Source organism: Ascochyta rabiei, chromosome 1, assembly GCF_004011695.2.
Source record: "Ascochyta rabiei chromosome 1, complete sequence".
Lineage (NCBI taxonomy): Eukaryota > Fungi > Ascomycota > Dothideomycetes > Pleosporales > Didymellaceae > Ascochyta > Ascochyta rabiei.
This window is the reverse complement of record NC_082405.1, coordinates 979,462-1,005,635: the sequence shown is the minus strand read 5'-3', so window position 1 is coordinate 1,005,635 and position 26,174 is coordinate 979,462. Positions and strand designations below refer to the sequence as shown.

At 55.7% G+C, this 26,174-nt stretch overlaps 10 protein-coding genes across 10 annotated transcripts, besides 13 other annotated features; 6 read left to right on the top strand and 4 right to left on the bottom strand.

Annotated features, from left to right (window-relative positions):
• Positions 1-223: 223 nt before the first annotated feature.
• On the bottom strand, positions 224-3,471 carry EKO05_0000282 (Vacuolar inheritance and morphology protein; the record flags this gene model as incomplete). The annotated part of the gene is made up of 2 exons (XM_038936684.1): positions 224-2,435; positions 2,549-3,471. The coding sequence occupies 2 exons, from the start codon at positions 3,469-3,471 to the stop codon at positions 224-226; spliced, it is 3,135 nt and encodes a 1,044-aa protein (XP_038802822.1).
• Positions 3,445-3,461: a tandem repeat.
• Positions 3,472-4,272: 801 nt separating the features above from the next.
• On the bottom strand, positions 4,273-6,028 carry EKO05_0000281 (Sphingolipid 8-(E)-desaturase; the record flags this gene model as incomplete). The annotated part of the gene is made up of 2 exons (XM_038936929.1): positions 4,273-5,782; positions 5,835-6,028. 2 exons carry the CDS (start codon positions 6,026-6,028, stop codon positions 4,273-4,275), a joined length of 1,704 nt encoding a protein of 567 aa, XP_038802821.1.
• Positions 6,029-6,607: 579 nt separating this feature from the next.
• Positions 6,608-8,359, top strand: EKO05_0000280 (uncharacterized protein; the record flags this gene model as incomplete). Its single annotated transcript, XM_038944654.1, has 1 exon — positions 6,608-8,359. The coding sequence occupies one exon, from the start codon at positions 6,608-6,610 to the stop codon at positions 8,357-8,359; it is 1,752 nt and encodes a 583-aa protein (XP_038802820.1).
• Positions 8,360-10,061: 1,702 nt separating this feature from the next.
• On the top strand, positions 10,062-13,436 carry EKO05_0000279 (uncharacterized protein; the record flags this gene model as incomplete). The annotated part of the gene is made up of 1 exon (XM_038944653.1): positions 10,062-13,436. One exon carries the CDS (start codon positions 10,062-10,064, stop codon positions 13,434-13,436), a length of 3,375 nt encoding a protein of 1,124 aa, XP_038802819.1.
• Positions 13,064-13,123: a tandem repeat.
• Positions 13,292-13,304: a tandem repeat.
• Positions 13,305-13,338: a tandem repeat.
• A 1,086-nt stretch (positions 13,437-14,522) lies between the features above and the next one.
• Positions 14,523-15,350, top strand: EKO05_0000278 (Putative nitroreductase; the record flags this gene model as incomplete). Its single annotated transcript, XM_038936383.1, has 2 exons — positions 14,523-14,822; positions 15,024-15,350. 2 exons carry the CDS (start codon positions 14,523-14,525, stop codon positions 15,348-15,350), a joined length of 627 nt encoding a protein of 208 aa, XP_038802818.1.
• A 299-nt stretch (positions 15,351-15,649) lies between these two features.
• Positions 15,650-15,668: a mobile genetic element.
• Positions 15,669-15,704: a dispersed repeat.
• A 139-nt stretch (positions 15,705-15,843) lies between these two features.
• Positions 15,844-16,867, bottom strand: EKO05_0000277 (Cytochrome-b5 reductase; the record flags this gene model as incomplete). Its single annotated transcript, XM_038936701.1, has 3 exons — positions 15,844-16,528; positions 16,579-16,663; positions 16,714-16,867. The coding sequence occupies 3 exons, from the start codon at positions 16,865-16,867 to the stop codon at positions 15,844-15,846; spliced, it is 924 nt and encodes a 307-aa protein (XP_038802817.1).
• Positions 16,868-18,712: 1,845 nt separating this feature from the next.
• On the top strand, positions 18,713-19,735 carry EKO05_0000276 (uncharacterized protein; the record flags this gene model as incomplete). Its single annotated transcript, XM_038936821.2, has 1 exon — positions 18,713-19,735. One exon carries the CDS (start codon positions 18,713-18,715, stop codon positions 19,733-19,735), a length of 1,023 nt encoding a protein of 340 aa, XP_038802816.2.
• A 575-nt stretch (positions 19,736-20,310) lies between these two features.
• EKO05_0000275 (uncharacterized protein) lies at positions 20,311-21,123 on the top strand (the record flags this gene model as incomplete). Its single annotated transcript, XM_038944652.1, has 1 exon — positions 20,311-21,123. One exon carries the CDS (start codon positions 20,311-20,313, stop codon positions 21,121-21,123), a length of 813 nt encoding a protein of 270 aa, XP_038802815.1.
• A 137-nt stretch (positions 21,124-21,260) lies between these two features.
• Positions 21,261-21,295: a tandem repeat.
• Positions 21,296-21,625: 330 nt separating this feature from the next.
• Positions 21,626-21,651: a tandem repeat.
• Positions 21,652-21,865: 214 nt separating this feature from the next.
• On the bottom strand, positions 21,866-23,714 carry EKO05_0000274 (uncharacterized protein; the record flags this gene model as incomplete). Its single annotated transcript, XM_038936486.1, has 4 exons — positions 21,866-22,708; positions 22,757-23,027; positions 23,112-23,298; positions 23,480-23,714. The coding sequence occupies 4 exons, from the start codon at positions 23,712-23,714 to the stop codon at positions 21,866-21,868; spliced, it is 1,536 nt and encodes a 511-aa protein (XP_038802814.1).
• Positions 23,368-23,409: a tandem repeat.
• Positions 23,415-23,441: a tandem repeat.
• Positions 23,427-23,466: a tandem repeat.
• A 34-nt stretch (positions 23,715-23,748) lies between the features above and the next one.
• Positions 23,749-23,804: a tandem repeat.
• Positions 23,805-24,051: 247 nt separating this feature from the next.
• Positions 24,052-24,132: a tandem repeat.
• A 402-nt stretch (positions 24,133-24,534) lies between these two features.
• On the top strand, positions 24,535-26,083 carry EKO05_0000273 (uncharacterized protein; the record flags this gene model as incomplete). The annotated part of the gene is made up of 2 exons (XM_038936586.1): positions 24,535-25,716; positions 25,841-26,083. 2 exons carry the CDS (start codon positions 24,535-24,537, stop codon positions 26,081-26,083), a joined length of 1,425 nt encoding a protein of 474 aa, XP_038802813.1.
• Positions 26,084-26,174: the final 91 nt, after the last annotated feature.

The window sequence follows — 26,174 nt, the reverse complement described above, 5'->3', positions numbered from 1 at the left end:
GGAAATCGTTAGGCTGTAGAGCCGTAATAGGGAGGACGATCATGTGGCCGGGTTCGCTGATGAAGCAGAACGGGAGACCGGATATTGTAAGTCTATGGGTCGTGAACTCGTTTGTATGAAGGTGTCTGATTGCTTTCGGCCGTGATATCTGGAACCGCGAATGGACGCTGGCCCCTCAGGAGTTCGAGTACTGGTGTTGTACAAAATGGAATAGGCGACCCCTCTAGCGGCATTGGAGGGTTGGAACGACTCTGCGGTCGTACCTCCCTAGGGGTTTGGATGGTACAGCATGTGCAGGATGCTCTGTTTTTGTCGGCTCGACCCTACTCTCGTCGGCCTTGATCAACCTTCTCTTCTCGGCGTCCGGATCATAATGGTAGGTATGCGTTACTACGACGCTGAGATCTCGCGTGCTGAGTGGAAGCTGGTATTTGAAGTTGCCCCGCACGATGAGTTCGAAAGGGTACTGCGAGACTTCCTCCCACCGCTTTGTCCCACCGGCTTCGGTCTTGTTCCCTGGATGTGTCAAGCGAATTTCACCGATCGATTCAGCACAGTGTCGTTGCCAGAATGAGCCATCGAAGTTCAACGGTGAATCAAAATGGAATATGCGGCCGAGCAACATAGTACGAGGCTCACCGACGTCTGGATCTTCGATAGGATCTGTGCCTTCGTCAACACCGTCTGGAGTTTTGTCGGTTGCTTCAACAACGTCAGAGGCCTCGATGGACTGCCAGTCTTCCTCGTTGTTGTGCGGTACGCCGTTGCCGTGTTCGTGCCACCACTTGTCTGAGCCAACGTGTTTGCTCTTTGCGAATATGCTGACGTCCATATCGGTGATCGTGACGCCAATGATATTTGGGTTCACAGCGTCGACGACCAAATCCAATATCAGTTCCTCTTGGCTCGCCACCACATTCCGGATCTCGTAAATGCCCACGTTGGTCAAAGGCTTCGTGGTCGCGAACACAAGCCCGACCGAGCTAAAGACAACGACGAGAAGCAGAATAGATAGCACAAGACACCCAGCGAAACGGCGACACCAACCGCCTTCGTTGCGATGTCTGCGATCTAGCTGCCGTTGCAGGTTGCTAAGAGTTACGCTGTCTCTTCGGCGTGGAGTCCGGACTCTGGGACTTCGGCTTGATGGAATCAGTGGCGTACGCTCATCATCAGCGACGATGCCCGCATCAATGTCGTAGGCGGACAGCTCTCCATACTTGTTGTTGCCGTTCACAGTACCGTTCGCGACGGTAAAATTATGGAAGCGAGGACTGTTTGGCTGCGATGGGTGCCGCGAAGAGGGTCCACGTCCGCGCGAGGACTGCGACATGGAGGAGGCGGCGTCATCATTCAGCAAAATGTGACTAAGAGCGCCACGGCCTTGGCCGTGTCGGCCGATGTGGTGATGGTGGCTGCCTGTGCCGGCGCGGCCAGACCCTAAACGTATCGTTCCTTCACCGCGATCTATGCCATCGAGGTCGAGGTTTGGGTTGTTGTAAGGATTGGTAAACTTCATACTGCTCTTCTTGCCGGGGTTCTTGTGCTCATTGCGTATCGCTAAACGTGGGTCGGCAAGACTGGCGATGGATGTCATGCTGGGCGTTCTGGAGTGGTGACCCCGGCTGCGGTGAGGTTGATGTTCGGGTGGGTTGGACTCGTAGATGAACGTAGCGTCCGAGTCGGAAGAGTTGGCTTCGTCGACTGCGCTAGCAACTTTCTGTTCGAAGACATCTGCTTTTGACGAAGCTTTACGGGAGCTTGAGTTAGTATTCGAGTAAAAATAGCTGAGCGATGGAGCATAAGCGGAAACGGCCATCTCTGGACTTGCAGGTGGTGACATGGTCAACATCGATCGCCGGTCGTCGTAGGAGCGCAGTGACATCTGACTCCCGTATGAGGACGCGGTGTTTGATCGTGGGGCCATGTCGGGCCTGCTAGGAATGCGGTAGTGATATGAAAGTTGCGAGGACCTACCAGTGCCCGAGTGGATTGACGGTGCCTTTCGCTTTGGGGGCTTCCTCTCTTTCTTGGGCCGTATTGTCTCGTTGCTTGGCTTCAATCGCAAGCTGCCGTCGACACGCCCCGAGGCAGAGCGATCTTGGTTGCTGATGGTGGCCTGCGCTATGGATGGAACCGTCTCCGTCTCCACCGTCATGTTGCGCAGGGGTGGATCGCGGGCTCGCGATGACAGCGAGGTCAACGAAGGCTTGGTGGAGACGTTGCTGCTCACTCGGTGGGTGGACGAGGATCGCTGCTCCTGCATCTTGCCCTTCCTGCCGTTCTTTGTGCCACTGTCGCTGCCACTGCCGGTATGCATATTGTTGTTGTTCGCGTTGTTGTTTCGGCTACTGAGGTCTTCGGTAACCTTTGACGAACTGACGTCATTGCGGTCTTCCTCGAACTTCTTATGCGTGGTTGCTGTGGGCGTGAAGCTGCGATAGCCGTTAGCATGGTTGTTAGTTGGTACGGTTTTTCGCTCCGTGCGTAGCTGCAACGTGCGTGCGTCGCCATGACAAAGAGTGGGGCGCTGCGGGGAAAGGCTCACCTTTGCGGCTCAACGCCGTCAAAGCCCGGCGTTGCAGGCAGACTAGACTCCTGCACAGTCGCCAGCTTGGGAGCCACGCCGCTGGCACCGCGGGACGGCGCCTTCATGGACAAGCTCATGATGGGCTCGTCCTGGTCGCCCGGCGTCACCGCCTCGTCGGCGGCTGGAGCACGAGAGGTTGAGGCAGGCGAGGGCGAAGAGTGCTGGACCACGATTGAGGGCGTCGATGGAGCCTCAGGCCTCCGCGTCTGGGAGCGCAGAGAGTTGCGGCGTGAGCGCGAATGGGAACGGGCGTCGGGCGGCGGGGGAGACTTGAGGCGCGGCGAGTGCGGCCAATGGGGGGTGCTGTCGCCAGAGACGAGGGCGGAGGGAGACTTGAGCGGCCGGGGTGCCTTGACCGAGTCGGAGGACGAGACAGGCGGCAGTTGGGGGATGCTGGTAGACGAGAGGGCGCGCTGGATGGCAGCAGCCGAGAGCCCTGGGGAGTTTGTGCCGGGTCCGCGGTTGGGGCTGACGTCGGTGCTGCTCTTGCGTGAACGGAGGCCAGATTGGGACCTGGCGGTCGAGGCGGGCGGCGCGTTGGTGTTGCGTTGCAGACTGCGTGCAGGCGAAGCATCGCGTGAGTTGAGCGCCGAGCTGGCTGGCGACGGCGAGCCGGACACGTTGAGCGTGCGGTCTCGCGCGAGGGATGGGCGGTGCATCGAGGGGATCTGCGTTGCTGCACTGCTCTGAGTGCTGGATGCAGGCGCATGCACGACCGAGGCCTGGCTGGACGTCGAGTTCTCGCGCGAAGAGGCTGCCGTGGGCGTGGGCGTGGGCGTTGTTGACGATGACGACGCCGGCTCAGCACTCTCCTGCGCACCGGTGATGCTTTCGAAATCCTCGGTCTCGGGGAGAGCAGCAGCAGCAGCAGGGGAGGTCATGTTGGCTGCGGTTCGTTTACTTCAGATGGCAGGAGCGCTCGGAGCAACGCTGTCATGCTGCGCTGGGTGCACTGGACTGCCTATGCCTGGAGAGCACTGCAATCGGCGACGAGCAACCGAACAATGGCGGTCAGCGCTCGAAATGAGCCTCGCCAGCACGCGGCACTCGCCCGTTGGATAGCGAAATTGGCTATCGCAGCGCAGCAGACGGTCCGTGGCGTGCAGAGGATGGGTGCGTTGGGCGCGGTGATGTGTACTATGTAAGTGCGCGCCAGGGCCGTCGATGGATGAGTGGATGTAATCCGCCGAAACCACCTAACCAGGAACCGAGATGCGCTGGCTGAACGAAAACAAAAAGCCTCGACATCTTCTCTCACACCGCGAATAGCGCCTCCGTGCCTTGTCGGCTGACGCTGCCTCTGGTTGCGCATGACTGCCTCCAGCCGTGCGAACGGGTTGTGCAACGCTTTTGCCTGCACCACGCATGGCTGCAACCCGTCGTTTCCCAGACGCGCTCTGGGCAAAGCATGCCAGGTTGGATAGGGCTGCCTTTGCACGGCGTGGCATGCTCCCGTCTGTGCAGAGAGCGATGCTTGATCCCCCCCGCGCCACCAGGGCTCCCATGAATGCGAGCAAAACACGTGTCACCACTCCCACGCCCAGCGCTGCATCCAAAGCTGCCCAGGGGCTCGTCTTCATTTGGCCGCACGGTTTGAGTCGTTGTCAGCTGTCACCGCAAGATTGCCTAGCGAGTGGGAACACATAGGTTGCATTTCTTCAGTCGCGTCCAAGACAGTTACTCTAATGCAGCCCATAGTCACCCTCTGCTGCTATGGTCCGCTGGCACTCCGCGAAAATAGCCGCCTGCCTGGCTACATCGGCCAGCCTGCCGATCACCTGTTTGTTCCCGTCCAGAAACCCGTACAGAGCATAGGGTATGTCCACCTCGTTGCAAAAGTCCTGAACCAGCTTTTGCGTCTCCCGCAGGTTGTGCCTAGGAATCCTGGGGTACAAGTGGTGAATGGCCTGAAACTGAAGGCCACCGTGGAAGAAATCGAGCCACTGCGGGCAGTCGACATCCATAGTCGTGCGCAGCATCTTCTGGGCAAACGACTCGTGAATGCCGAGGTCCGTCGTGCTCATTGCGAAATGCGACAGTGTGATTTGCACGTGCAAAGGCGAAGTGAGCGCGTGGCTGATGATGACGAACCAGAAGCGGCTGAAGTTGTCTGGCATGGTCTTGTACACGACACCGTAGCCGTACCACGTCCAAAACACAATCATGCCGACCATCTCGAAGTAGCGATGCCACCATGCCGGCCCCTTCTTCGGTCCCTTGCCGCCCAAAAGGTACTCCAGTGACAGTCTGTAGAGGTTGAAACGTGCGAACAGCATGATCGGATAGTACGTGTAGTGTTGGATGCGCACCAGGAGCTTAGCCGCTGCATCGTACTCCATGACCCGTTCGTAGTACGTTGTTGTGAGGCCCTCCAGGAATCGGTGAGTGACAGCGAAAATAGGTATGTACTGGATATCTGGATCGTGTTCTGGGTCGTTCGTAACGAGGTGATGGACGTTGTGGTTGAATTTCCACCAACACGCACTCAACCCGCCCATGTAGGATGCAATGAACATGGCCATGGTGGTATCTGTCGTAAAGTCGTGTGTAATGCCCATGTGGCCAGCGTCATGGACGGTGAAGGTGAGCTGATGCCAAACGCAAGCGAGTGGGATAGCACTTGTAATGTACCAGCCAGAGTAAAGAGCATACAGGAACAGCGCGATGAACGTCCCGTATCGCAGACACTCGACGGCATACGAGCTGTAGTTGCAATTGTATAGTCCTCGCGCTTGAATCTCCTCGTGCAGGTCACGGTACTTCTGCGTTATCCTGTCCTGTGTCTGTGGGTCTGTCGAGGGATATTTCGCCTTGTCCAAGTCCAGCTCCTGTTGTGTACGTCTGTCCAACACTGACATCTTTGGCGGGCCCGATGCATCATCGAGGCCAATCGAAGATACCGAAGATGATGATGATGCGCGTGCGATAGTCGCCGTGGTTCTTTGCCGTATAGAAGACGTTTTGTCTGCTGGCTCGAAGACAGGACTCTGGTCTGCCGAACATGTTGAGCTAGCGGTCTCGTGATCTGAGGAAGAGCACGACTCCAAGTATTCGTCTTCTGACAGTCTCTCCAGTTCTGCCTGTGTCCTGAACTTTCCTCCCTGGATCGGTGGAAGAAAGTTCGTCCAGCGTCCTTCGATGCGCCCGATTTGGTAGCGGTTCATGAGCTCTAGAGTCTGAGAGGAGTGAAATCTGAAGCATGGAGACGTTAGCATTGGTATTTCGACAGGACTTTGCAGCGTACCTAGTAACCTCATCTGTAGCGTCTCGACCTATCATGTGCCGCATGGCTTTATCACCACCAGGGTGATATGGCATCCAAGCTCCTACGTTCAGGACTCTGTTGTCTACAATAACAATGGCCCGGCCATTGGCGATTTGGCCCTCAATCTCTCTACGACTGAAGATCCTGGCCTTCCGCTGTGTTTGCACGTCCATAATGGCTGATGTGGTAGGTTGCGAAGCTACACAAAGTCTAATCGTGCGTGTCGGGATCTGGTAACAAGGGGATCCTCGCAGAGCAGACTCAAATTATGCCTCAAGCGAACGAAAGCAAAGAAGTGCTGGCGCTCCAGAGTGTATTCCAGAGCCAAGCAAGGGAAGGAGAGGTTAGGATGATCGAATCGGACCACCGTTGTTGAGAGTCGCAAGTCTGGGCAGGGGTCCATGACTCTGTGCCCCACGTTGTTCGCGACCACTCAGTGGCCACCTCCCAGGCAGAAGATGTGAATTGCATCGCTATTGACCAAGTGGTTACTCTTGCATCACTTGTGTATCAGACATCAGGACTGAATCGAGAGAACACGAGAAAAACGTTGCGGCCAGGCGTCAAAACAAGGCAGGTGCTGACGCCGTTTTCGATCTGAACCCGGCCATCTCCGCCATCACCGGATTTGCATGAACTGCATCTGTTTGGTCATAGCCACTCGCTTAGAGGCGCTAATAAGTACTCACTCTGCTTGTTTGCTCTTCTCCATAAACATCAACTCATCCACTGGACTCACGGCAACAAGAATCATGGCATTGGACATAAAAGAGCTCGCTAAAGAGTGGCTGGAGCTTGATCAGGACAAATCAACAAGAGACGAGATTTACCAACTGTTACATCATGGCAACACAGCTGAGCTCGAGCTACGACTACGGAATCGAATCGCTTTCGGAACTGCTGGTCTTCGGGGTCCTATGCAAGCTGGCTTTGCCTGCATGAATTCCCTCACCGTCATCCAAGCATCCCAAGGACTGGCAGCATACCTCCTGAAGACCGAGGCGGATGTTAAGAAACGAGGTGTGGTGATCGGTCGCGATGCACGGCACAACTCAGAGAAGTTCGCTAAGCTCACAGCGGCAGCTTTCGTTGCCAAAGGCATCAAAGTGTGGTGGTACGAGACACCATCGCACACACCGCTCGTGCCCTTTGGTGTACGAGAGCTAGGTGCTGCCGCTGGAGTAATGGTTACAGCAAGCCACAATCCCGCCAAAGATAACGGATACAAGGTATATTGGTCCAATGGCTGCCAGATCATCCCGCCACATGACACCGGCATTGCTCAGGCTATTCTGGAGAACCTCAAGCCTGTCACCTGGGACACATCCATTGTGGACGAGCCATGCCTCATGGTAGAAGGCTCTCTTGACCTAGTGAGGGACAATTATCATCAGGCCGTTCTGTGCGCGGCGCAGCCGGCGCATCCGATCAAGCTGAACCCGGATCTCAAGTTCGTTTACACCCCAATGCACGGCGTCGGTCTACCAGCCATGAAGCGCTGTGCCGAGACTCTTGGGGTTGCCTCACAAATGACTGTTGTAGAGGCCCAAGCACAGCCAGATCCTGACTTCCCCACGGTCAAGTTCCCAAACCCAGAGGAGAAAGGAGCACTAGATCTGGCCATACAGACGGCTGATGCCGCGTCGTCCAACCTCATCCTGGCAAGTGACCCAGATGCTGACCGGCTGGCCGTAGCAGAAAAGGTTGGAGATAGGTGGCACATCTTCACAGGTAATCAGCTCGGTCTGTTGCTCGGCGCCTATATCTTCGAGCGATATCCTGCCTCGAAACCGCGAGAGAAGCTCGCTATGTTAGCTTCCACCGTCAGCTCTAGGTCGCTTGCAGCGTTGGCGGCAAAGGAAGGCTTCCACTTCACAGAGACCTTAACTGGGTTCAAATGGCTCGGAAACGTAGCGCGGGATCTTGAGAAGCAAGGGTACCAAGTTGCATACGCGTTCGAGGAGGCTCTTGGCTACATGATCCCCCAGACAGTACACGATAAGGACTCCATCAGTGCCGCAGCTGTTTTCCTGACCGCAGCTTCCCAGTGGTCCGAGCAAAGCCTGACGCCATACGCCAAACTGCAACAACTCTACGAGCGCCTCGGTTACTTTGAAGATGCCAACACGTACTTGGTCTCTCCGTCGCCAACGGTTACAGCTGCAGTGTTCACAGACATCCGCGCATTGGGCAGCCCCCACCCCACCACCATTGGGCCCCGCAGGATCATGCGCTGGAGGGATCTCACGCTAGGCTATGACTCAAAGAGCAAGGACCATACGCCCGATCTACCCGTGGACCCGACTGCCCAGATGATCACCTGCGAGCTGGATGATGGTGCCGTGTTCACAGTCAGAGGGAGTGGGACAGAGCCTAAGATAAAGCTGTACATTGAGTGCCAAGGCAAGACCAGTGAAGATGCGAAGAAGGGCGCGAATGGTATCTTGCAGGATCTGCTGAGGGAGTGGTTCAAGCCCGAGACCAATGGATTGAGGCTGGCATAGGAACAGCTAAGGATGAAGATACGATGGGTCAGATATTTAGTGAAGGTGAATGAGCTGCATCTGTCTGCATCGCCCGATCGAGTATCTAGCAAACAACGACAGATGATAGCTTCAACGAGTTTCCTTCCAGTGGCTCTCCCTCTATCGACATCAGCCTCTAACCCTATCAAACCGATTCTTCGAGCTACCTCAACCATGTCGACAGCATGAGATGTTCATGTCTCCAAGCTACCGCTTGCCGTTCGACACGTACCACCTTGCAGAGGAAGGCACGGTGTCTATTACGCAGGGTGCGAGGAAGCCCACTACCGACCAGAGGAAGATGGCGGACGAGACGAGGACGAGCATGCCACAAGTCTATGTTGCAGACAGGCGAATTGCGGGATGGTCAACGAGAAGCTACCTTGTAGGAGGCTTGGATCTGGAGGTGTGTTGTCTACACGCTGCGATAAATCGAGATCTGACGCAGTCGTTGTGGGATAGAGTGTAGCTGCTCCACGTAAGAATCTGGGATAAAAGTACAGCGACTTCGTTATAAGGGAGCTCCGCAGATGTTTTGGATTGATGCACTGGAATACGTTAGCTATGCTCAGCTCCATCAGAACAACCCAACACGATTTCAGCCGTCATACAGTCTGACCCACAAATGACGTATCTCTATCCTGCTCTTTCACAGCCGCCGAGTGCGACTCCACAGGTGTTACACGACAGCTGTACCCACAGCGATGCTACACTGAAACAGCTCAGGCATGCCGCAGGCCGCGCAACGATCTTTGTGCCTCACGTCTTGCATCTTCTTCACAAGCACCCACCGCGCACGCTCTACGCACGCGCAGGGCTGATGATTGCACATGCGCATTGCGACAAGTGGTCACGTACTCGCCAACACAGTACCACAGGCCAAAACGTAGGTCGAGGCGTCGCCCTATGCAACGATCCCGGTCGCCTGCATTCAGTGGGGATGGTCCTTCGAACAGCGCCCAATGAGCGGCCTCGCGCAAAGCAGGGCAACAGTTACTTGTCGCGCGAACGCACCGCTGGGGCATCTGGACTGCTGGCTTGGCGGGAAAGGCATGGTTGTTGTTTTGATGGAATCGCCTTCTGCTGCGTGTCTCAGGCTGCGTATGCGCTGATCAGACCGAAGCAGGCAAGCGCACCATCCTGTCTGCGATCTGTTGCTGGAGATTGAGTTGGTGAGCCCAAGCCCGGGCTGAACCCAGGGCTAGCGCAGCCGCTTTCCCCATGTTCTAGCAGGCAGCCCGCCTATCACACGGCTGCGATAGTTTGGTACAGGGGCCGCACCGTTTCCGCGGTTTCGGTGGAGTCTGTCGAGGGCTGACCGTTACAGGTGGCATGCGACCTGCGAGCTGCGAGCTGCGAAAGTCACTTCTCTATCGATTGCCTGCTTCCAGCGTCGCTCCTTCCCCACCCACACTTCTCGACCCACCACCGCCCGTGTCCGTGATAAGGCTCGATCGTCAGGCATCGAGTCTATAAAGCCTGGCTGTCCCCCCCTCGAAGGGACCTGGTTCCTTCGTCTCCTGCTCGCAACATTCTCGGTACGCGCTCGGCCCCGCCAGAAATTCTCCAGCACGCTGCTAACGCCATGGCAGCTCTTTGCATACACATACATAGTTTCTGCGCCATGTCCCAGTACTAGACTCGCGCGCTCCCTTCGCGGGATGCCCAATTGCTGGCATCCATGGCGGGGTTCGCAGAGCCAGACACGGTTCCTACACAACGCGTCTTCTATCGCCCAGCACCAGTACCCGAACGAGAGCCGGCTCCTCGACGCGCGCTTCCCAACGGACCCTGCAATTACCGCGACGCCTCGGTTGGCCCCTGTGGATGTGACCAGTTCTGGGACAAGAGCAGCGCCGAGATCCACGATGGTAGCACTCACCACCGTCCCCCGAGCGAGCGCGTGCCCTGGTGTGTCTGCGGGCATCATGCTTGCTTCCATCTAAGAACGTCGCGCGCGCCTGAACAGCCTCCTTCCGCCACGCAAACAGGCGCAAAGCACTTGGAGCAGCAAGTGAATGTAGAAGAAGCGCCGAGTGCCCACGAGGAGCGGATACAAAAGTCGTTTCATGGCAGTAGCCAGCGACTCCAGCGACCAGCCGCTTCTGAAGCCAATGGGTCCGGTCGCATGTTGCAGAGTCGGGACACACCATCGCAGGTCAGCACAACTGGCCTGCCAGGACTCCCCTCGATGTGCATGCTCCCTCATGACCGGCGCCCAGCGGCTGACGATGAAGCTAGACATGCTGTGAACAGGCCTCGCGGAAGTGTAGCGGGCCTTGGATTGTCCATGTTGAACATGGAGAGTATGCGAAGTATTAACCGTCAGCAGTCTGCCTCACCCACCGTTGCCGATGACAGCGTTCCACCGCCGCTCCAGAGAGCCTTCAGCGAGCCAGAGCGGGCCTCTACCAGAGACAGCTCGATGCCTGCTGATTCGATCAGACTACTCAGCGATCTCCGCGGCCCCCTCGAGCAGATCAAGGAGTTCAATCGCAATCTACACCTCGATGTTGCCGGCGACACCATTCCCAATACGCTAGACCCCCACGACTTCATACAAAGCGCTACTGAGGCTGCAACACCTAGCATTCGAGGTACACCCGACCTACGTGCCGCCGATAATGCTGTGCAGCAAGGAAAGAAGCTCATTGATGCGCTGTCTCGACTGACTTCGAACAAGCCAGGACCGAATGGTTCGCCGAACAAGCCGGCCAGTGTCACTTCCGTACCGAGTCAGCGCCTTCGGCAGATCAACTCGCCTTCAGGTCAGCAGGAAGAGCAGCTACAGAAGGTGCTCAGGTCTGCATCGCCTCAAGACCTCCAGAAGCTCGTCTCGTACCTAGCACCGCTGCACAATTTGTTAAACTCTATCCCCAACGTGGCCAAGACCATGAGGGAGCTAGGAAGCCGTCTGGACGTGCTGGAGAACGGATCTTTCAACTACGTGCAGCCAGAAGATCTTCATCAGACCCTTGAGATGTATGATGACAGACTCATCACTGTTGAACACCGCATGGATGAGCATGACAGAATGCATCAAGCTATTGATGCTGACGATAGCAGCTTCTCGCACAGCAGACGTCGTATTGACAACGTCACAGGATCGTTCACTTCTAACCAGTCTCTGCAATCAACAACCTCCTCGGCTCTGATTCTTGCTGCCATGGACCGCAAGGACAAAGAAGCTGAGCTTGGTGATATCAAGGACCGACTGGAGGTTTTGGAATCTGCAGCACTGCCAACTATGCTCAACCCGTGGGAAGTCGAAGTTATATTGCTGCCCTGGGGTCGTGAACTGCGTGGCATCTGGTTCTCACCTGATCAGCCAATGCACGATTCCTCCAAACCTACTACGCAGGACTCCGAAGAATGGACACAAGCCAGGACCTTGAAGCTAGCGCAGAGTCTCCAGAATCTACGAGACACTGATTCGAGTCCCAATCCTGGCGTCAAGGGCGTATTTAGCGATACCGAGAGTGGATGGAGTAGTCAAGCCATCAGTGACTGGGCATCTGGGTCGACCGACGACTGGCTGTACCCCAAAGCATGTGGAGCTAACAATCTGGTGTACAAGCGCCTCTTTAGTCGAGGGTTCATTCGCAACGTCACTTTGCAGAGCGCCAGCGCTCGAGACATCCAAGCTACATTGTCCCATGCGTTCAGCGATGTCATGGAGTGGTTGCACTTTACTGATCGAGATGAGGACCAGATGGTCGCCACACACCCTGCTCTGAGAGCCTCCTTCATTCCACTCAGAAAGGTAATGAAGGAATCCAAGCTTCGTTTCCTCACTCCCAGTGAGATGTCGAGCTCCGCACATTGGTCAGCGCAGTTCCTCGCCGCTGGTGTGATCATGCGGGTATCAGGCGGTAAGAGGAGGCTGTACGTCACACAACGTGAGGCATATGTGCAACGTAGCGACGAGATGGGCAGCTCATGGACCTGGCCAGAGTTGCGGCAGCTGCCTCGGTACCAACCGGACCAGGACTTGCAAATGGACGGTAACGATGAGCACTGTCAGCCAGTTCCAGAGGCGGATGCGAAGGAGGCATGCTGGCAATACGCTGCTACATACGACGCTCCTCCTGTCAGTGTCCAGTCCTCATTCAGCAGCCATCAGTCAGTCGAGTTATCTATGCGCCCAGCAGATCGGCAGTGGCGCCGATCGATCACACCCAGTTCTATCCTGAAGAATAGGCAGCAGCAGCCTCTCTCGCCTCTAAGCTTGTTCCGTCAACAACGACCTAGATCCTTGAGCCGCACAGTGTCGACTTCGGTCCTTGAGGTTCCAGGATCAGCGAAGCGACGTCTCAACTCATCTCCTACCAAGCACGCATCATCGCAGCCATTGCACGCACGTGCTCCAAGTGTTTCGGTAGCTCGGCTCAAACGTCGGCGGGTCACATACTCGTCGTCGCCACGACAAGAAGAGGCTGCTCCTGAAGAAGCCCAAGTCACTGTCTGCAATCCCACTCCGCGACGCTCAAGGGAGCCACCATCTCCTCATTTCACGCATCCTGCCCTTCCAAGGTCAAGCTCGGACGTAACAAGCCGTCCTAGTCAGCGATCCACGACCCGTACAAGCAATCCTGCAGCGTTCGCATATGCTACACCAGCCTCGGGTCCGTTCATTGGCGGTCCTGCTTTTGGTGGCTACAACCAGGGAGGAGACACAGAGCCTGACGATGACGATGACGGCAATGAGGATGCTGACGACGCCGATGATGATGACGACGGCGAGCAGAGCTGGCACGGGGTTACCGACGGTGACGAGGTCAGCGTATCATCTTCCGACTCGGGTGTCGGCGTCGGCGCACAAGAGATGGTGAGCTTCTCGGGCGACGACAGTGGCTTTGAGTCAGAGAATGATGCCTCACAATCAGAAGGAGACAGAACTCCCACCGCACAACGAAGGCGACTTGATGAAGACGAAGACGAAGATGAAGATGACGATGTGGACGGTGGTGACGGTGACGAGATTTTCGATACGTTGCTAGAGGTATTGGAACCCAGACACCACCAGTGCACATTATATGAGTGCGATTCTTCATAGATCGCACCTACAATGCGGCGCATGCATAGAGAACGCGGAAGGGACGTTCTCGATATCCAAAATCATTGTTTCTGATTCACGGGGGTAGGTATATACTGATGGACAGGTTCGGGACATCTGGGCGTTACTGAGCATGTATCATACTGTCTCATCTCTGGTCGGTTTACTTTGCGACGATCTCACTTCTAACCCTGCTTTTCATGTCAGGCTGTATCAAAATGGCATGGCGAGCATAGCATGGCGACTGTTGCCAACACTCTCCTCTTAGAGCGGTAGAGCATCTGAATATATGAGATTGAAATGAAGCTCTTCATAGTACTTGCAGTGCCCTATTGGATACAAACAGTCGGCACGGGGTTTTAATAATAGAATCCGGGCTTGATGCAAAGATTAATCGCGACAGCCTATAGAGAACGGGTCTGAGAGATAAAAGCATGTCAATCTACCTGTACTGGTCCCCTCTATGTTGATGGGGTGCGATGATACGAGCGCGGAAATTGCCCGCGTAGCTGACATCTACCCTGTTAAGCACCGGCAGCATGAAGATCCCGGCTTCCGCCCCACCGAGCCTCAACATGGCAGCTATCTCGTAAGCAATGCCAACAAGCAACCGCAATGCTACTGTGTACACATGCAAGACACGCAACTGGTTCAATAGCCCCGGTGTCTAGAACTTTCATGCACTCACACAAGCCTCCGTCACGCTCGGTTTTGGCTTGAAATCCTGACCGTCCCAGCACGCCATCCATGTCCGTTGCCGCACGATCGTTGCTAACGGGGTTGTTCGTTGGTGTGCTTCTTGCTCTCCTGCTGCAGCATTTGACACCCCACATCCAAGTGCCGGCACACTTTTCACGTGAGACTCGGATTAGTACCATACCGCTTCCAGCGACAGATTCGATGGCGCAAGTGCTTCGCAGTATTGCTAAAGGTGTGGTGCGCGGGGTCAGTGGGAGGGGCTCAAACTACAAAAGCACCATTGCTTCATCTTCTTCTATTCTTCATTCAACGCCCACTTGTCTTGCTCCTCTAGCTTCAGCTTCTTCTTTGATACCCGGCAAACCCTTCTCCACCACATCCCCAACAATGGCTACCTCCCAGCTCACAAAGTCGGTCGTCGAGGCCATCAAGGAGCGCCGCACATACTACCAGCTCAACAAGGAGGCGCCCATCTCGGACTCCAAGATCAAGGAGCTCGTCGAGCAGGCCGTTCTCCATGTCCCTTCATCTTTCAACTCCCAGTCCACTCGCCTCGTTGTCCTGCTCAACAAGGACCACGAGCAGTTCTGGGACTACGTTGTCGAGGTTCTCAAGCCCTTGACACCCGAGGACAAGTTCGATGGCACCAAGCAGAGGATCAGCGGCTTCAGGGCTGCCTACGGCACTGTGAGTACCCCCTCCTTCTCGTTGTCTCAAGGGGTTGCTGGAGGGCAGCGTGGCGCGATGTGTTGCATGATGTGGGAGAAGCTCGCAGCCCCACGAGCGAGCTCTCATTGCCCCACCACGCAAGCATGACGCGAGCCAGCCCCACCATCCCATCACCGATACCCCTCCCCAGCGCCACAACACGACTGACAACAACATCAGGTGCTCTTCTACGAAGCCCCCGAGCCCGTCGAGAACCTGCGCAAGCAGTTCCCCATCTACGCACACCACTTCGGCGACTGGTCCGAGCACACCAACGCCATGCACCAGTACGCGCTGTGGGTCGCGCTCGAGGCCGAGGGCTTCGGCGCAAACCTGCAGCACTACAACCCCGTCATCGACCAGAAGGCCGCCGAGCACTGGAGCATCCCGCTCGAGTGGAAGCTCAGGTCGCAGCTGGTCTTTGGTGGCCGTGCTGGCGAGCCCGGCGAGAAGCAGTTCCAGAAGACGTTTGGTGAGCGCCTGTTCGTTCACGGCTCCAAGGAGTAGACGGGCTTTGGGTTGTGCATAGGCAAGCTTGGATTTTTTTTCACGCTAGAGCAGCGAATTGAGAATTCGAATCCACCTCTTACTTGACTATGACCATGTCGTTTTGACTGAAGCTGTGTGGTTGTTGTCGACTTGCAAGACATGGAGTACGTTCAATCCTGACGTCTTGTTCGACACGCTTATCTTGTTACCCTGGTATTAGGCTGAAATCATGTAGGTGGGTAATTGCGTCCAGCGGTATGCGGGCAAGAACTCTCCTTTCATCTAAGCCAACGAAACTGGTATTAGTTGCTGGTTGTCCCTGTTGAGCTGCTGCGTGACCCACCTACACTACTTGTGCCTGCTACCATAGTAGATTGTATACGCACAAACGCTCGACTGGAGTATCTACAGATGCTTTCCGACGTTTCCGACGTGTCCAACTTGCCCGGCACTTCCGACTCCCCTGCTTCCACACTTTCCGAATCTCCTATAGTGCACATTGTTGTGGTGCCTAGAAGCAGAAGACCTGATCCTCGAGCTTGCTGACAGGTCTGGCCTTGGTGAAACCCAGACCCTCGGTGGCCTTCTTCATCGCTGCGACCATAGGCGGGGGACCGCAGATCAGGATCTTGACGTCGCTGGCCGGCGCAGGGAGCTTCTCCTTGATCATGTCCGCGGTCACAAAGCCCACACCGCCGTTCCACCCCTCAGGTGGGTTGTTCAAAACGTAGTGCACGCGGAACTTGGGGTCCCTGGCAGCGAGCGCATCGAGGTCGTCCTTGAGGAGAATGTCCTCAGGGTTGACGTTTGCGAAGATGAGATCAACTTCTGTCTTGTCGCCAGCGGCGCGACCGCGGTGAATAGCCTTGACAACTTGCAGCATGGGTGTGATACCAGTGCCGCCAGCGATCATACCAAAGTGCCTGACCATGTTGGGGGTGTAGACCATGGCACCCTTGGGACCCTTGACCTTCATCTTGTCGCCGATCTTGAGGTTTGCAACATACTTCGAGATGTTACCGGTGGGGTAGGACTTGATCAGGAGATCAAAGAAACCCTTGTCGTTATCGGAGGAGGTTGGGGTGTACGAGCGGACGACTTCTTTGGGCTGGCCTTCGATGTTGGCGGCGAGAGAGATGTGCTGGCCAATTGGAAGGCCGAGGATGTCGTTCTCCTTGGGGAGCTTGAAGCGGTAGCTACTCAAGTTAGACAACAGGAAGGAACTGCAAGAGCAGAGCATGCGTACATTGCTGTGTTGTGAGAAAGAACCGTCTTCTCCCCAAGCTCAAACTCCTGGAAAGCATCAGGCTTCAGCACTTTGCGACCGCCGCCTAGAAGCGTTAGTAATTGCTCATAGCTGCTTGAAGGAGTGTAAACGTACCTTGGCTGCTGAAAAGAACAGCGCCAGTCAATATCGCTGTGAGAGCAAGAGCGTATGGCAGCCATTCACTTTTGAACGCAGCGGTTCCAATCAGCAAGACGGCCGAGGGCAGGTAAATGCCCGTGACGTACTGCGTCGAGAAGGGCGAAGACATCGCGAAAAAAGCTCCTGAGGCACGCGACCGCTGTCAGAATTGAAGCCTGTATGAGGCACGGTCTGTTGAAATCACAGGTGAGCTTGCAGAGAGTGGTGCAGGGAACAGATAACTGGGAGGTAGTAAATACGCTCGGTGAATGATCGGTGCTCAGCACAAAGTGGATGGCTTGGCAGGGTCGTCGTCCTCCGATGAGAGCCGAGGATATTAGAGAGGAAATGATTTCCGCAACAGCGGGGTTGAATGGGAAGCGGAACGAGAGGAGGATCGGAAAGAAGTAAGATTATTGGGCCTCTTGTCATGATGTAGACTTCAACTTGCAACGAGTGTTGGATGGAAGGACTTTCTGAGCGTTTTAGAAAAGCGAATCCTGAACCCTTTGCCTCAATAACAACATTGGACTGAGCAACGAATCTATGTACACATTTCCATATACAGATTTCCTCAACCTTCGCCTTCGATGATATTAGTAGTAGCTTCTTTTTGAGGTGTCAGCAGCTGGGTCACCCTGGGCTTCGTCGGGCGGTATCTTCGATCGTTAAAAAGATACATTTCACAATCTGACGCGAGCAGTTCTCTTGCACAGTCTGAAGAAGTGTCACAATAAACAAGTATATACGCATATGCATGAATTAAATACGATTATGCTATCACGTGACTTGCGCGGTACAGACTAGTATAAAACCGGCTCGCGAACGACTCGTTACGCCACCGAAGCTGTTGTTAGCGCTTGAGAAGCAAGGCCGTCACGGGATGTATGGCCTTCCCGAGATCTGTCTAACCAGGCCTGGTCTGTTGGACTGGGGTGGCGGACAGCGTTCCAGCGCACGAACATTCCTATTACACTCGAGAGCCGCATTGGGTACTTCACGTACATCTATTCTGTTTTGTGCGAACCTCAAATCTCAGATGCGATATGGGGCGAATGGCATAGAGCTCCGGGCCGTCACCAAGCAATACCGCTTGTAGTAGTTGGACCTTTGACCCTGCAATGGTCATGTACGAAGGTCCCCTTGCTCTTCTACTGGAGTATCTGGATGCCAGCCTGCAGCCGACGTTCGTGCTGCACCTTTTGGATCCAGACCCAAATTTGAATAGAGAGACTCAAGAAGTTGTCCTCCAACACACCAATCCAGCGCTACAACGATTCAGGTCTTTGCACGCAGAGCTTGTTGATTTGAGCCAAACAACTGCAGCGTTTACGAACAGCTTCAGCTCTCTAAGTCACTCTGGTCGCACCCTTCATGCAGGCCTGCTCGAATCGCTGGTTTTGTTTTGTGGGGCCAAATGGACTGTGACGATCGTAGGAGATCGGTGGCTCGTGGCCGTATCAACAGAGCAGCACGGGGGCTGGACAGTCTCCACCGCTGCTCCAGAAGGTAGAGGCGCGGAAACACAGAAGTCTACCAACGCCGCCCTGTCAATTAGAGATATTCCTCATCGGCCACCGCTGGGAGAGATCCTTCCTCATGGTCACCTTGGTGACCTCGATCATTTGAAGTGGATGCGGGAGTACAATTGGGCATCTTCACCATGCGGCCTGGTTGAGTTGTGGCCGGCAGAGCTTCGACACGCATGTGAATTTGCGCTGGCAACTTCGGACCCAATCAACATAGCATGGGGAGACCAATACACGCTCCTCTACAATCAGGCATATTCGGTCGTTGTCGGAGAAAAGCACCCTCGCGCGATGGGTCGTCCCTTTAAAGAGAATTTCGAGCAATGGAAAGAACACTACAACGTCTTCATGGCATAAGACAAACAGGCCAATCCGTTCAACCGAAAAAGCTTCGACGAATACTTGTGCGCGACGGCTTCTCAGAAGAGACCTTTGCCAATCTCTACATGGCTCCCATGCTCGCTGCAGATGGCTCTGTAGCGGGTATATTTACACACGTTCATGAGACCACACACGAGGTCATATCTGAACGAAAAACACAGATCTTGACTGACATCAACAAAGCAATGGCGATAGCATTTGGTGTGCTTGATGGCGCCAGCAGCGACGTTCATTTTTCAGCCGTCTACAGTACGGGCCTCAAGAACGACACACTGGACCTGACCTTGCAAGCCACCGCAGGTCTGAACGAGAATCACCATAAGACCCCACCAAGAGGCGACCCCGATGTACCTCAATTTGGTCTAAATCGTGTTCTCCTAGAAGTTTGCCGTAATTACGAATCAAGAATACTTTCCACCTATGACGACAGTCTGACCCAAAGTACGCTGGACCAGCTCAGGGAATACGACCTACGAGTCCCGTGTCGAGAGGTTGTCATCCACCCTCTGAGGAACTTCATCGAGAACAACGTAGCAGGTGTCATAGTTATCGGAACGAGTCCGCTCAGAAAGCTTGACGAAGACTACCGGTCGTTCCTTGGTCTGATGACCAAGCAAATCGAGAACGGCATCAATGTCGTAAAAGGCATAGAAAAAGAAAAAGAGCTCCACAAGGCACAGATTACATCTAAATTAGAGGAACGGTTCTGGCGCTTCGCAGAAAAGGCACATGTAGGGATGTATATGTATAACACCGATGATGTATTAACGCTCTGGAACACTGCGTTTGAAGCCATTATAGGGAAATCTGGCGAGAAATTGACTGGCCCAATGGCTTGGTTGGACGCGATCCACCCGGACTGCATTGCCGACATCAGCTCCATTTGGAACGGTTACACTAACTCCAAACACGAAGAGGCTATCGCATTCGACATACAATTCAAGAAACCTTGGAAATCACAGAAAGATGGCGTCGAAGGCTCGCTAGATCGGACATGGGCGCTGGGGACCGTTTATCCTGAAATTTCAGAGGACGGCCAGCTCACGGCCACGTTGGGTTGCATCACGGATATTTCCTCGTTCAAATAGGCAGAGAAGATACAGGCTGAACAACTTTCCGAAGCGCTGGAGCAGAAACGACAGCAAGAAAACTTCCTGGACGTTACGTCGCATGAGATGAGTGCGTACTCACTTGCTTTCTAGGATCAGACAAGCTAATTCACATCCAGGGAACCCTCTCAACGCCATTTTCCACTGCGCGTCCGAGCTGATGGATAACGTGAAATTCAAACTTGAGAGCAGCGACGCTTCAAAGGGCATTTTGGAGCTATTTGCGCCCGAGATACGCGCATCGGGCATGAATACTAATCTCACGGTAGGGGAGGGCTACAATCGTTGGGGGTGGAGAGAGTCATGATTGATCCTCATAGAGTGACGCAGATCGTCATCAACTTGCTCTCTAACGCCATCAAGTTTACGAAGAAAGGAAAGAAGCGGGACCTTGAGATGACGCGAACGCTCACCTAGAAGAGCCTGCAAACAAGCCAATGAGTACTAGATACGTGCCATCGGGCGCTCAACATCATGATCCCACCAACCTGTCTGAATGGGGATAAGGGGATACTTTGTACTTGTCCTTCTCTGTCAAGGATAGCGGATTGGGAATGACGCCCGAAGAAGCCAGCTCTCTGTTCCAGAAATTCATGCAAGCCTCGCCTCGCACGCACGCTCAATTCGGGGGCTCAGGGCTCGGTCTCTACATCTCCAGAGATCTGGCTGAGCTGCACGGCGGACGAATAGGGCTCAGCACACAGGCAGGATTCGGCAGCAACTTTGAATTCTATATCAAAGTCCGCCGCGACCAGACAGCGGAGCTTGCAGAGCCACCGCTTGACCTGCAGCACATGAACATGGCCTCGCCGGCAATGCAACAACACGTCGTCCCCACACGGCTGAAGAGCGAAGCTACTCCCGAAAACCAGGCTGCGCACGAACAGTCATCTTCAGATTCCAAACCAACCATACTCATTGTGGAAGACAACCTGATCAACCAGCGACTCCTGCGAAGACTAATCACAAAGAACGGCTACGACACCCTCGCCGCCAACAACGGCGAAGAAGCACTAGGGGCCCTATCCACATCGAGCTGGAACCCCTTGCACGCAAAGACCCATGGCGGCAGCGCGCAAAGACTAGACATGGTGCTCTGCGACCTCGAGATGTCCGTCATGGACGGCAAGACGTGCGTGCGGCGCGTGCGGCAGCTCCAAGGCGCGGGCCACCTGAGCAGCGCGATCCCCATGGTGGCCATCACGGGCAACGCGCGGGCGGAGCAGGTGCAGGAGATGAAAGCGTGCGGGTTCGACGAGGTCATCACGAAACCGTATCAGATGGGGCAGCTGCTGGCCGTGGTGGGAAAGTACGTGCGACAAACAGCACGACAACCTACACGACAACCTACACGACAATCTACATGAAAACCTACACGACAACCTACACGACAATCTACACGACAACCTACACGACAAACAACACAACGACATGGCCTAGTCACCACATTGAAGCCAAGACTCCTGAGTAACCATCTACTGAACCAGAGACGGAGCGTATGTACAGAGGAGAGGAGGGGAGGGGAGAGGCAGAAGACAGTTGATCAAGTAAGTGATGGACCATCAGCGGAGCAGAAACCCATCTATACCCAGAGTCACACGACCCACCCACAGCACGCACGACCGAATCTCCGAGGCGATACAACAAGAGAAGCAACCGTCACACGCAAAAAATAAATAAAGAAAAAAGTCGAAGCGAAGTCCTTGCTTGTTGGAGGAAATGGAGGTCCATCCGTGAAATGGAGTGGGCCAAGTAGGTAGCACATGTATGTCTAACAGGTTGATGACGTGTCAATCAACGTAATTGTAGTATACATGTACTGTAGAACGTACTATAGACGTGCGCGTACATGAGAGGTATGCATACATACTGCTCTGCTCTGCTCTGCTCTACTCGTTGACTCATTGAGAAGTCAGCCATCTGGATTGGAGGCTAAAGAATCAGGCTAGCACGTCGGATTTGAATGGTTAGGTCAAGCAATGGCAACCACCGGCTTATTGCCTTGTTACCTTTAGTGTATTTTGCGTTCTTGTAGAGGGAAAAGAAGAGGTAGGCAAGTTGGGAGCGAAATAGCAAAACAGCATCCAAGATTGATCAAGACACAGTCATCTAATGGTCCACACTCTCGACGAAAACCCGGACCCCCTTGCTATCCAACTTTGTGACGGGAATGAAGAAGTCGTGTCCAAGCTGCACGGCCTCGACGTTCGGCTCGTGCAGCTCGAACCGGTAGCGGCGGAACATCATGCCGAGGATGAGATACAGCTCGGTCCACGCGAGGTTGATGCCCAGACAGGAGCGCGTACCTCTGCCGAAGCAGACGAGGAAGCGCTCCAGCGGCAGGCCGTCGGGCGTGAGGGGGTTGTCGAGCCAGCGCTCGGGGATGAAGGCGTGGGAGTTGGGGAAGATGGATTCGTCGTGCGAGACCTCGGGGATCGTCATGCTGACGTTGGTGTTGGGTGGGATCAGCCAGTCTTTGTACTGCAGCGGTGTTGTTCTCCGTGTCCTGGGGTTTCGCGCACTCAGACCGTAGCTCAGTCGCACGGCCTCGGTGATGCAGGCCTTCAGGTAGGGCATCTGCTCCAGAGGATACAGTTCCAGGGTGGAGCGATTGGGAAAGGCCGCGACGAGATCGGCGTGCAAGCGCTCGTAGATGCGGGGCGTGTTGATGATGTGGAACGAGGCTATGCACAGGGCGAAGGCGGTGGTCTCCACGCCGCCGCCGACAACAATCTGGGCTTCTTCTGCGAGGCGCTTTTGCGTCTTGTCCTCGTCGGGTAGCTTGGATTGCAGGATTTCCTGGAAGACGGTCTTCTTGGCGTCATTGGTCTTGACGGGGTCTCCCGCCATGGTGCGTCCGATGTTGGACCACTGATCGCGCTTGAACTTGAGAATGTTCTTTGCGGCGGGCTGTAGCCATTCGGTGACGGCATCTGGGATGGAGTTCATCATCTGGGCGTGTCAGCCGATGTGGCGGGTAGTGATGATTCGTGAACGTACCGGGATCATGAAAGGGAACTGAGTAGCGATATGGCCGGCGCCGCCGATCTTCTGGAAGGCATCGTGGAAAGATTCAAACTCGGGGTGCTTGAGCTGGGCATAGTTGAAACCGAAGAAGTAGTCCATGATGATGTCGCCGGTGAGGGCAGGAAAGGCGTGCGTCAGGTTCAGAGGCTCTTTCCTCGCCTCGAACTCCTGCATGCGGACGGAGAAGGTGTCGATGTGACGGTAGATGATGTGGATGAAGTCGAGAATCGAGCGTCGTGAAAACCTGGTTGGTTAGTTGGAAGTCGACACATGACTTGGGAGGTGCAGTCTGTTTTTGGTGTTGGGTATTGGAGCATTGGTGACTTACATGGGACTCAGTGCAGCGCGGCGACGCTTGTGGAAGGCCGCATTCACGGTGGTCAGAACGCCGCCTTCTGTGCCAAAGCGGACATCCCATCCTTCTTTGTCGAGGTGGAGATTCTTTGCGTAGAAGTCGTCGAAGAAGAGGGAGTCGCGGATGTGCAGTTCGTGTGGCGTGACACGGACGATAGGGCCTGTGGTGTGTCAATAAGAAACAGTTCCACCATCCAAGGAAGGAAGCTATCAACCACCACGTCACAGCCAGCCAGAAAGCCAGAAAGCCAGAAAGCCAGAAAGCCAGAAAGAACGAAAGGAAGGAAGGAAGAAAGGAAGAGAAAAAAAAAAGATAAAAAAGAAAAAAAGATCAACACCTACCATATTCGTCGTGCAGCTTCGATATTTTTCTCGAGTAGTGGCCAATCTTGACGATTTCGTAGTAGCCCTCGTACCACGACGTGACAGCGGCGAGGCGAGGACCCGGGAACTTGGCCAGGGGATGCAGATGGAGGCGGTAGACGGCGAGGGCGAGGGCATAGGTGAGCAGCGAGGCGGCCAGGACGGGCAGGGCGGCGGCGGCGGAGGCCATCAGGTGGGCGAGGGCGGCGGCCATGGTGGACCGTCCTGTCGGTGCCCACCGTTCCAGCGGAGGTGGCAGCGGAGGTGGCAGTGGCAGGTGGTGGCGGGGATGTGGTGGTGGCGGAGATGAAACATGTGTTCGCGTGAGGGCAGTGCGGCCGGCAAATCTTCAGACGAGGTGAAGGGCGGGTTGGACAGCAGGGACAAAGACGAGCGGGCCACACATGTCAATGGCGGCATAGGCGCGGTGGTATCGCAGTGCTATCACAGGGGCAGGCCATGGCGAGGCTATAGCGAGGCTATAGCGAGGCTATCACATGGACCGGAGTGGTTGCATGGTTAGTGGTTGCATGGCTAGTGGTTGCTTGCTTGGTGGTGGGTGGTGCTTGGCCGGAAGGGTGGTAAGGGTGGTTGGTGGCCGTGGTGGAGCGGCAGGGGCGGTGGGTGGGTGGAGGCTCGGGCCTGACCGCAAGCGTCGCAGGGAGATTGGCAGCGCTCATGCGACTTGCACCGCAACCGTGGGTGTTGGCCGCGCGGGCATGCGACGTCGCCAGAAGACTGCGCCGGGTCTGCATGGCTTGCCTGACTGCACCGGGTCTGCATGGTCTGCCTGGCTGCACCGGGTCCGCATCGTCTGCCTGACTGAAGGCCTGTCTGGGCGACGGTCTGCCTGTGCCTGTCTGTCTGACCATCTGCCTGCCTGACTGCCTCACTGCCCGACGGCTCGACTGCTCGATTGCTCGACTGACTGCCCCTGCCTGATCGACTGACTGCTCCTGCCTGATCGACTGACTGCTCCTGCCTGAACGACTGCCTGAACGACTGCCCGCGCTACTCCTGCCCACATCCACACCATGTCCGCCGGCCCGCTCCCGCACCCACAGCCTCCCACCACCTCCACACCACCTGCACCGCCTGCATCGTCCGCAGAGCCTACCGTCACAACATCAAACACATCCACCCAACCACACACACCACACACCCCACAGCGTGGAGACACGGCGCAGCCCCTACACCATGACGAGACACCACACCCATCACGCCATGACGAGACACCACACCACGTAGCCACCCACGACAACACCACCCACGACAACACCACCCACGACAACACCACCCACGACAACACCACCCACGACAACACCACCCACGACAACACCACCCACGACAACACCACCCACGACAACACCACCCACGACAACACCACCCACGACAACACCACCCACGACAACACCACCCACGACAACACCACCCACGACAACACCACCCACAACAACAACACCCACGACCACGGCGACCTCCAGCCCGTCACCCACCTCGAGCCCGACAGCGGCAGCGACACGGACAGCGCCTTCGACGCAAACTCGTCCACCAGCACCTCGCTCGCCTCGTCCATCCTTAGCTACGAGTACTCCAACGGCCGCCGCTACCACGGCTACCGCAGCGGCGCCTACGTCCTGCCCAACGACGAGCAGGAGCAGGACCGTCTTGACCTGCTGCACCACATCTTCACCCTCATCCTCGGCGGCAACCTCTACGACGCCCCCATCCACCCCCCACCGCGCCGCGTCCTCGACATTGGCACCGGCACCGGCATCTGGGCCATTGACTTTGCCGACGAGTACCCGGGCTCAGAAGTCCTGGGCACCGACCTGTCGCCCATCCAGCCCACCTGGATCCCTCCCAACGCCAAGTTCTACATCGACGACGCCGAGAGCGAGTGGGTCTACTCCCTAGACGAGCGCTTCGACTTCATCCACGTCCGCACCCTCAGCGGCGCCATTGCCGACTGGCCCAAGCTGACCCGCCAAGCCTACGCCCACCTGCACCCCGGCGGCTGGCTCGAGTTCCAGGAGCCCGTCGCCCTGTGCGAGAGCGACGACGGCACCATTGACCTTGCCGAAGCCTTACTGAGGTGGCAGGCCCTGTGCAACGACGCTGCAAAAGTCTTTGCCAAGGACATTCGCGTCGGCCACACGCTGAAGCAGCGCATGCTCGACGCCGGCTTTGTCGATGTCGCCGAAAAGGTCGTCAAGGTGCGTTTTTCCCTCCCTCACTGCTGCTTTACCCCTCCCTCGCTGCTTTCTCCCTCCATCACTGCTCAGTACTACCACCACTTGGTAACCACCACTTGTCAACACTTCCTAACCAGCACCCTAGGTCCCCATCGGCCCCTGGCCCAAAGACGCCCGTATGAAGGAAATCGGCCGCTATCAGCGCGAGCACATGGCCATGGGCATCGAGCCCTACACCTTTGGCTTCATTGGCAAGATCCTCGGCTGGTCCGAGCAAGAGTGCCGCGTTCTCATAGCCCAGGTCACAAACGACGTGAGGCGAAAGGACGTCCACATGTACATCAAGTTCTACTTTGTCCATGGCAGGAAACCTCAGAGTGCCGTGTGAGTACCAACGAAAGCTACCAGCGTGATGCAAAGTATCGAATAGTACGAAAGCTGTATCAGGCAGAGAAGGAGACTCATGTTGTGGAAAAACG